The 9598-nt window shown below is 43.5% G+C and overlaps 1 protein-coding gene across 1 annotated transcript; it reads left to right on the top strand.

Annotated features, from left to right (window-relative positions):
- The first annotated feature begins 2754 nt into the window (after positions 1–2754).
- Positions 2755–9092, top strand: LOC130106389 (uncharacterized). The gene is made up of 9 exons (XM_056272478.1): positions 2755–3503; positions 3583–3770; positions 3842–3939; positions 4011–4168; positions 4299–4491; positions 4561–4708; positions 4779–4922; positions 8147–8433; positions 8489–9092. Exons 1-9 carry the CDS (start codon positions 2927–2929, stop codon positions 9090–9092), a joined length of 2397 nt encoding a protein of 798 aa, XP_056128453.1. The 5' UTR covers positions 2755–2926.
- The last annotated feature ends 506 nt before the right edge of the window (positions 9093–9598 follow it).

Here is a 9598-nt window from a genome sequence, read left to right as displayed (position 1 = left end):
TAATCTTTACGCATTAAGTCAGTAGGGGAGAGTAGGCGGTGTTTGGTGGCTGTTCGAATGCATTTGAGCACATGAGCGTTTACACTAAAGCAATCCGGTCAAATACATTTTCAGCTACCTCTGGAAGTGGTCGAAATTGGACAAGCTCAAAATGTTTTAAACCCGTTTACACTTGTATTTAGCGTCGTCAACTTGTGATCGGATTTACGAAAATGCATCTTAATACCAGTTGTAAATAAGGCCCAAAAGTGAAATAAATAAGCCTCAGGCTGCAGGAAATACAAATTCATGCCTGTACAGTAGCTCAAGATCTTCAGATGTGCTGTCATTCTGTATTACAGAAGAATAGGATGCTGATCCCTGTTTATTAAAGTGGGGATTACAGTCCAAAACCTGACCTAAATTAACCTGACAAATCAGCCGGGATTAAAGCGGTACAATAAAGGACAATTTAAGTTCACACAATCCCACTAATTTGTAACTTACATTTCACGTGTATATTCTCCATCTGTAAATGTTAGAAAGTCACACAAAAATTTCCATTCATTTTGCTGTCATGAGTATAGGCTTTTGCACGCGAGCCAAACGAAGCGCAGAATGGGAGTGTAATAATTCTGACTAAAATATACATTGTGTTAAAATATTTGTTGTTGGACATTGAATGTGTCTTATGTACAATTTTAAACCTACAAGTAAGTGTATTTTTATGTTAGCAGTAACTGTAAAGGGACTATTGTAATCGGGTAAACCAAATAGGCTAATAGCCTATAAGCCCAGATGAGTTAATGTGTGTTCCTGTTACCAGTAAAAATTCAGTCTGTGCTATTGTATTATTCATTTTAATTTTTAATGTAGTGATTTAACTTCTGCTTTATAATTATTTTTATTTTTTTAGATTGTAATGTTCTAATGTTTTAACCATAAAAGGTACTATGGCTGCCATAAACAAAACCTCAAAACCAGAAAGAAATGTATTCATATTTCAAAACAATCTAATTAAATCTTTGGCACAATACATTGTAGCCTATTTATTTGATTTACTTTTGGAAGTTGATTTTCTGTGTATTGTATATTATTATTTTTGACTGTTAGTGGTTATTAAACTCAAAATACGGCATGCGAGAGAGTCAGTCTAAGTCTTCAGATTTATAAAACCATGTGTACACCAGAACCTGTGCAAAATTCCCCGAAGATTGTGTGTGTATGCATCTTCTCCCTTAAAGTCCCACTCCGATCATATTTTGAGCTATTTTTAAACATTCCCAGTGGTATTTAAATTATGATATGCCATTTTTAGCCAAAATCACAAAACCTGCGCCGTTTTCTGGGACTTCGCTTCAGCAGAGCGGCAGTAGCTCATTAGCAATTCGCCTCTGCGTTGTGGGCGGAGCCGTTGGCACGGAGACGCCCCTCCCCCTGCCCGTTGCTGAGAGCTCTGTCTCTCCCGCTAGCTTACACCCTCAATACCGGTGGGGCAACAGTATTATATACACGTTAATTATTATTATCCGAAGTTAATCAAAGTTATCACCGATCACCGATCATTATTTCACTCCAAGACGTCGCGTGTGGAGACGCCCAGTGGAGTTACTACGTCACAACTCCAGTCTTTTTTAGCCGGCATTTTAGCGTCTGCTACTGATTCACAGCCATTTGAATGTAGAAATACTCAGAAATACAACTTTGAGCTTATTTTTCTCAAGGTATGTCCTCTAACATCAGAAAAATGCCACAAGAACATGTTAACACCTAGAAAAACATTAATTTCATCGGAGTGGGTCTTTAAATAACCATATATGGAGCTTACAATGCCTAGTTTTACTATGCATATCCTCATCTGCAAATCATTACCATTCCCATCCACATGATACCTTGTTTAAAGATACAAGACAAGGATACGGACTATAAATGCCATTTGTGCAGTCACATTACATTGCTAAAAATAGTTCAGTATCCTTGCCTTGTTTTAGAATAAATGTAGCCTATCAAAATATCCATAAAATCAACATTTTATAAAATAGGCCTACTTTCAGAGAAAGTTTTTTCATTCTTTTTCACTGGTATTTAAAATTGTTTTAAACAAATAAAATATATACGCAATTTTGCCTATAAGGTAAACATGTGTTTTTGGATGTTTATATATTTTAAATGGAAACAGATAGACCTTATTTTTTTGCCTTGCAAATATAATTGTCAGACTCAGCGAATCGACAAAACATTTTACAGTTTATTAAATTGCTTTGCCGCAATTTTCCCAATAAATCGGTTCATTTTCAAAACTCCTAGTGTAATATCACAACAGATCAAAAAGTGGACTTTTTTTCAAACATTGCATATTTTGAATTGCAATACACAAAATCACAAAGTATCCTTTTCACAAAATAAGTGTTTAATCTATACAAATGTTTCATTCACAGTAACTGCCTTTCATAAAGCTCTTACTATCTTCTACTAAACTTTTGATATGCATCCTTTCTCGTTCCGTTTGCCTATTATGTGTGTGTGTGTGTAAGACATAAGCAAAGCAATTTGTGAACATAGATCAGGATAGAGTACAAGGGAGAAGAAACAGTCAATGACTGTGTAACATTAGATTGATCAGACATGCACCAGTAGAAGGGAGACAGATGGCATCAAATACAGCATTTTACACTACAGTATGTATGCAATGTAATACTGTAAACAGATTACCATGGTAAAGACTGCCACAACACCCTTCATCTTTAATAAGGGTGGAAAAGAACAAGGAATAACTTTATTCTTATGAACCAATGGAATCACCCAGTTGCATAAACTCCCACTCATACAAGTCTGGAGAATCATGACTGTTAACGAAGAGGGAGGGAGTATCATTAATTTGCCAAAATCTGTAGAGTACAAAAAGACCAAAGGGCAGCATCTCAACAGTGTGACTAGCTGTTGAACAATGGCAGGAAGTTGGTATGCAGTTCAGTCTCTGGCACTTTGTGTTTGGTTCGGTGCTTTCTGTCATGCTGTTCCAAAGTGGAGTAATCTTCCCCAGAATCCTCAAACTCTGATGTTTCAGCAAACTGACCAGCGGTTTCAACAACCAGTTCAACAGCAAGCTAGTCAACAGTTTTCTCCGCAGTTTCAACAGTTAGTTCAACAGCAAGCTAGTCAACGGTTTCCTCAGCCAGTTCAACAAGCTAGTCAACCGTTTCCTCAATCAGTTCAACAGCAAGGTAGTCAACCGTTTCCTCAGTCAGTTCAACAGCAAGCTAGTCAATGGTTTCCTCAACCAGCTCAACAAGCTAGTCAACAGTTTCCTCAGCAGTTTCCTCAGTCAGTTCAACAGCAAGCTAGTCAACAGTTTCCTCAGCAGTTTCAGCCTAAGCAGCCAGTGGCACAGGCAGAGCCGCTTGACAAATGTACTGTATCTGATTATGAGCAGATCCAATGTGGACCACCTGGGATCAGTGGTGCTGAGTGTGCAGCTATCAACTGCTGCTTTAACGGACAGCAGTGTTACTATGGGAAGGCAGGTAAGAGTGTTGAGTCAATGTAAAGGTGTTCATGTTAAACTGATCTTCAGCAATAACCTGCTCTTGTACCTTGTTTCAGTGACTGTCCAGTGTATAAGAGATGGTCAGTTTGTGGTAGTGGTGGCTAGAGATGTTACGCTGCCTCGATTGAGCCTGGATTCAGTCCGTCTCCTGGGTGGAAATGATCCAGCTTGCAGTCCTGTGGGATCCACACCTTTCTTTGCTATATATCAGTTCCCTGTCACTGCATGTGGCACAAGCATGATGGTGAGTAGCTGCTTGTGGTTTTGTTCTGCAAGGCTTGGAATGGACTGGATGCCAACGGTTACTATTTGCAGGAGGACAGTGGATATGTGGTGTATGAAAACAGAATGACCTCCTCGTATGAAGTGGGTATGGGACCACTTGGTTCCATCACAAGGGACAGCCATTTTGAGTAAGTGATGCATGCTTTAACATAAATGTTAATCCTGGACAAATGCTACAAGCTCACTGTTTGTTGTCCAGGCTTCTCTTCCAGTGTAGGTACTCTGGTACTTCTGTGGAAGCTCTGGTTGTGGAGGTCAACACTGTTCCTCCACCTCCACCAGTAGCTGCTCCTGGACCCCTCAGAGTGGAGCTTAGACTGGCAAATGGTCAATGTGTCACCAAAGGCTGTGCAGAAGGTAAGTGTTTGTCCCAAGTATGCCTAAAGCCTTTCTAAAACTCCAGTTTTAAGTTAAACTCAGCAGTTTAACTAAGTTTAACTTGAAACAGACTCAGCAGTTTCAAGTTAAACACTGTATTCTTCCTCAGGGGATGAGGCGTACACGTCCTACTACAGTGATGCTGATTATCCGGTCACAAAAGTCTTGCGGGAACCTGTGTATGTTGAGGTGCACATTTTGGAGAGGACCGACCCCAACATTGTCTTGATGCTGGGACATTGCTGGGTGACATCAACCCCTAGTCCACTCAGTCTACCCCAGTGGGACCTTCTGGTTGATGGGTGAGTAAGGCCAGTCTTTATCCATCTAGTGTGCAGTAAGGTGTTTCTGACGGCCTCTTTGCCTTTCAGATGCCCTTACCAGGATGATCGTTACCTGACCACATTGGTTCCCGTGGCTGGATCATCTGGTCTTCAGTTTCCAACCCACTACAAGCGCTTTGTTGTGAAGATGTTCACATTTGTAGATCCAGCATCACTGGCTCCTCTGCAGGAAACGGTACAGTACCCAGTGTGTCAGTTTTCAACTATCTCTTGGTTCCTAATGCTAGCTTTGTTTCTCGTCTCAGGTCTTCATCCATTGCAGTACAGAGGTGTGCCATCCCTCTTCTGGCTCTTGTCAGCAAAGTTGCTCCAGGCAAAGTCAGTGCTTCCTGTTATTTAAACTGTTTAATTTAGCTTGTGTTTTAAAAGTTGTGGGAGTGTTAAATTCTGTTTGTTTTCTTGCACTTTTAGGAAGGGACGTTCATTTAAATGCTACCACTTCTGGCCAAACTGTGGTTTCTAGTGGAGAAGTGAGACTGATTCTATGATTATTTAATAAATGATATTAAACCTTAACCTTGTCTGACCACATTTTGTGCAACTCTACCAACATGAAATTCTTGTTTTATTTGGTATGTTGAGGACAGCTGTAACTTCTACAAATCTCCCTTCCATTGAGGCCCATTGTCTTAGGGGAAAAACCTCTATGGGAGTCAGGTGGATCATAAAGCACCTGTCAATTTGTTCTCATTGGTTCTTGCTGTAGCTCGAATGTGTTGCATAAAATAAACAAACCTCATTGGTTCTTGCCGAAGCTCAAACGTGCTGTGTAAAACACACTAGAATGAACCTGGTTGGTTCTTGCTGAAGCTCAAACGTGCTGTGTAACACACTAGAATGAACCTCGTTGGTTCTTGCCAAAGCTCAAATGTGCTGCGTAACACTAGAACCCCTTTCAAACAGTGCGTTGATCCCGTGAAATTGCCATAAAATTCCTAGAGTGCCTTCTGTGTGAACACAAACATGTCCTGGGATTAATGCTGGAATCAGTCCCAGAACACGCCTCGTGTGAACAAAAGCCAGGACCAATGGTGTGTCGTAGTGATGACGCTGAGATAATTTGTCAGCTTAGTGGAACGGTATGCAATATGGTAGTTTATGGTCGACTCAGAATAAAAAAAAGCATGAGCGTTGTATCTTGAGAGAAATCGCAGATCATAAGCAAACTTAGACGCTGTGGATATATTACATGTCACATCCTGACGTCACGTGTCCAGTGTTGGGGAAGTTACTTTTAAAAAGTAGTGTAACCCGTTACTCGTTACTTCTTTAAAAAAGTAATCCGTTACTTAGTTACCCCATATAGAAAGTAACTTTTTACGTTACTTTTATGTTGCTTGACTTTGGCAGAACCCAATATCTGTTCCTAAATGTGTAGGCCTACATAAAGTTCTACTATGCATAATGCCATATATAATGTCATAAATGCATAATGCAGTTATCAAAAATTTTAATGTTTATGAAGAAATGCCGGTTAATGGATAGGCATATGCATGGGCGGCGCTAGGGAGGGGCTAGAAAGAAAGCCCCCAAGAAAGACCAAAGCACCCCGTTAGCACCCCCAAAAATCATTTCTGGAAGTAATTATATTCAGGCTGTATTCTATGGAAGTCCTGAACCGCATAATGAAGAAAAAAAAAGAAAACTTATCTTGTTATTTAGACATAAGAAGGGGACATTCTAATCTGCATTAAGCCAAATTAAGCGTTCTTATAATGGTTTTCTATGGGAGGAAAATGCTTAACGTGTAAGTAAACACGTTGCGTTCATGGGCTCATCTGATTTTTTGTACATATATAGACTTTATTATGATTTTAGTATCATAATGATTAATAAATGCACGCACAATTATCCGTGAACTTGATAAATGTTGCAGATATGTTTTACTACGCACGTAAACAAATGCCTTTCAACTTATGTGTGCAAAATTCAGAATTAAATGAATGTGCAGCAATATACAAATAGAGAGTCTGTAGGCCTACTAGCCTACGTGTTGTAGCCATTAAATAAGCGCATTTAGTTTCATATTTGTTAAAATAGTATAATGTTATTTTTTCCCATCTATGCTGATTATGAAAAGTGAACAGCGCGAGTAAGGATGGATGCGCAATATATCGGGAGACATCGAGTCAATCAGACATGATTTTGACCACTTCATTAAGTTTTGTTTTGAAGAAAGCCTTTCTTTAAAGCGAATTTCGTTTTGTATAAATTGTAGCTTAATTTTAATCAATTTATTATCAACCAAATGCCTGCAAGTAAGAAGCAATAGGAGACAATATAATCATGGAAGCGCCGGCGTGGTCAATTGCATTGCACGTGAACTGGAGCATCTCATCATAAATTAACCGAAACTCAACGTATAGAATTTAAGCTTGAAATGTCTTTAAACGAAACAATTCAAAACGAAAAGAAATAGGCTACTCTCTTATTATGTAATCCATTATGTGCATTTATCTCTGGGGGGTTCACTACGGAGATGGCAATCGCGGTCAAATCTATCAAATGACGGAGATCGCTGTCAAATCCCAGGGACAGATAATCTGTCCGAATTGAAAAAGGAACTACGTTTCGTTACCAAATTTTCAGTAGTAGCGCGTTACACTACTTTTTACCCGAAAAAGTAGTTATGTTACTGTAACGCGTTACTTTGTAACGCGTTACACACAACACTGCACGTGTCTTTGCGGGGATGTGTGAACGCACTCACAAATTCCGGAAGATCACTGGCAGTGTGAATGAACCAAAATCAAACGATCCCGGGACACATTATCTGTATATTTTCCGGAATCTCTGTGTGAAAGGGGCTTAGAATGAACCTCACTGGTTCTTGCTGAAGCTCAAATGTGCTGCATAATACATGAGAATGAACCTTATTCGTTTTTGCTGAAGCTCTGGTTTTTGTTAAAGCTCACACATGCTGTGTAACACGAGAATGAGCCAAGTTTCTCCCAACACCACCTCCAGTGTGAAATCCACTACATTACCATTTCCTTCAAATTCTATCCTTCAACTATATTGTTATTTTTTTTTATAATTTTGAGAAGATCACAGGAGGATTTATCATTTGGATTCTGTCCGCGTGCACACGACATCAACAGCACAACTCAGTTCAGCAGTGGTTATACAGTATTTATAGAGGAAAGCGCCTGAGGAAGCCGGTCGACTTCTCGCCGCCTTCAGCCTTCCGTGCCAGCAACGCTATCCGGCGACAAATATCCTTTTCTGCTCTTTGTCACTGTTTTACTTTGTCTGTGTGTGCTCGCCGCTGCGACACACACTTTTACTAAAAGAGCGCGAGCGTTCTTTTAAGAATGCCTTGCACGTCCTGTGGCTCGTGCCGAGCCCCGCTCAGCGCCGGAGACCGCCATGTGATCTGCGCTCTCTGCCTGGGCCAGGACCACACAGCCCTCGCACTTTCGTCGGGTGTCTATGGAGACCATGCGGGCTCGTCTGGAGCTCTTCAGCGCTGAAGCTGTCACTCCGCCCTCCATTTCACCGCGCAAGAAGAAGCGCCGTGCTCAGGGGATGCCGGAACGACAGCTGTTCTATCCTTGCCTCGGACAGCGAGGAATGGCCTGGATCTCTCCACTCCTCCTCTGCTTCCATCCAGGGGTCCGGACGGACATGTTCGGGTGTGGATGCCGAGCTGATGCGTCTCCTGGTGAAGGCCGTCGACCGCCTCGGCCTCGAGTGGTCACCGTCCAAGGAGCCCGCGCTTAACCGCCTGGACGGCTGTTTTCTTCAGCGCCGCCATCAGCCACCGGCTTCAAGGCCTGCTCCTTTTCTGCCGGAGCTCCACGCTGAACTCTCTAAATCAGGGAATGCACCTTTCTCCGCGAGGCTCTACACCAGTGTCTCCGCGACGCTTTCCCGCGTGGACGGTGCCGCCGAGAAGGGGTATGTCTCCATCCCCCAAGTGGAAGAAGCGGTAGCTCCCCTCAAAAGCCTGCAGGACCACATCAGCTCTCGTCGGCCGTGCCTTCGCCGCCAGACAGGCTGCTTCCGCCCTGCACTCTATGGCCATTCTGCAGATCCTGCAAGCCGACCTCCTCCGCGAATGGGAAGAGAAAGGCTCGGGTCCAGCTGCGATCGCTGATCTAAGGAGCGCGACGGACCTTTCCCTCCGCGCCACAAAGGCCGCAGCTCAGGTCATCGGCAGATCCATGGCTGCGCTAACCGCCACAGAGAGGCACCTCTGGTTGACGCTCGCAGACATGAGGGAGTCTGAGCATGCCACTTTCCTCAACGCGCCGCTCTCCCCCACCGGTCTCTTCGGCCCAGCTGTCAACGGCATCGTGGATCGCTTCTCCGAAGTACAGAAGACCTCGCAGGCCATGAATTTGTTTCTGCCACGACGCTCTAGCTCAGCCACAGGCCGCTCACGTGACAAGCCGCCTGCTAGAAGCTCCACTCAGCGTCCAGCCAAGCCTGCCGCCTCGCAGCGTCGACAGGGCGGCCGCCTTAGATCGCGCTCGGACAGCCGCCACAGGCCGCCTCCCCCGCGGGGACCCCGGCCGAGGATTGTGTTGAAACCCGAGCAAGCAAAGCCCTCCTAACACCAAGGGAGAAAAGACGGTTAAGTCCCGCTGCGGCCGGACCACCGTTGAAAAGCCACGCCTTGTCAGTCCCCGCAGAGAGGGCTACTGCAGGAGATTATTTAGCAGCCAACGAGCCAGCTATAATGCCCTCTCGCCTGCACACAAACGCCGTTTTTACGGCGACCCACAGAAATCTCATAAAGAGTGTATTTTCTGTTTATCCGGCTCACGCCGCTGGTGTTTTAAGTGTAGAAAATGTGCCCACGTCCCAGTGTTCACCCCTACACACAAGCACTCAAAAACATGTGTCCCTCAGCCCCACAGAGCCCACTCTCATAAAGCTGGCAAATGCCGCTCGAGTGTCAGATGTAAACATCGCGCCCGCGAACTCGCGCTCGCGTCCATCTCATGCCCGCTCTGTCACAAGGCCATTTCAACCTCAAGTAAGTCAGGTTATGAGTGTAAGTCACGTCCCCGCTCAAAGTAACCAGGACGTCACATATGAAACAGCTTGCCATCGCTGT

Source organism: Rhinichthys klamathensis, unplaced genomic scaffold, assembly GCF_029890125.1.
Source record: "Rhinichthys klamathensis goyatoka isolate OS25496 unplaced genomic scaffold, OSU_Roscu_1.1 h1tg000338l_1, whole genome shotgun sequence".
NCBI classification, from domain to species: Eukaryota; Metazoa; Chordata; class Actinopteri; order Cypriniformes; family Leuciscidae; genus Rhinichthys; species Rhinichthys klamathensis.
The sequence above is the reverse complement of the archived record's forward strand: the minus strand, read 5'-3'. Positions and strand labels throughout refer to the sequence as shown.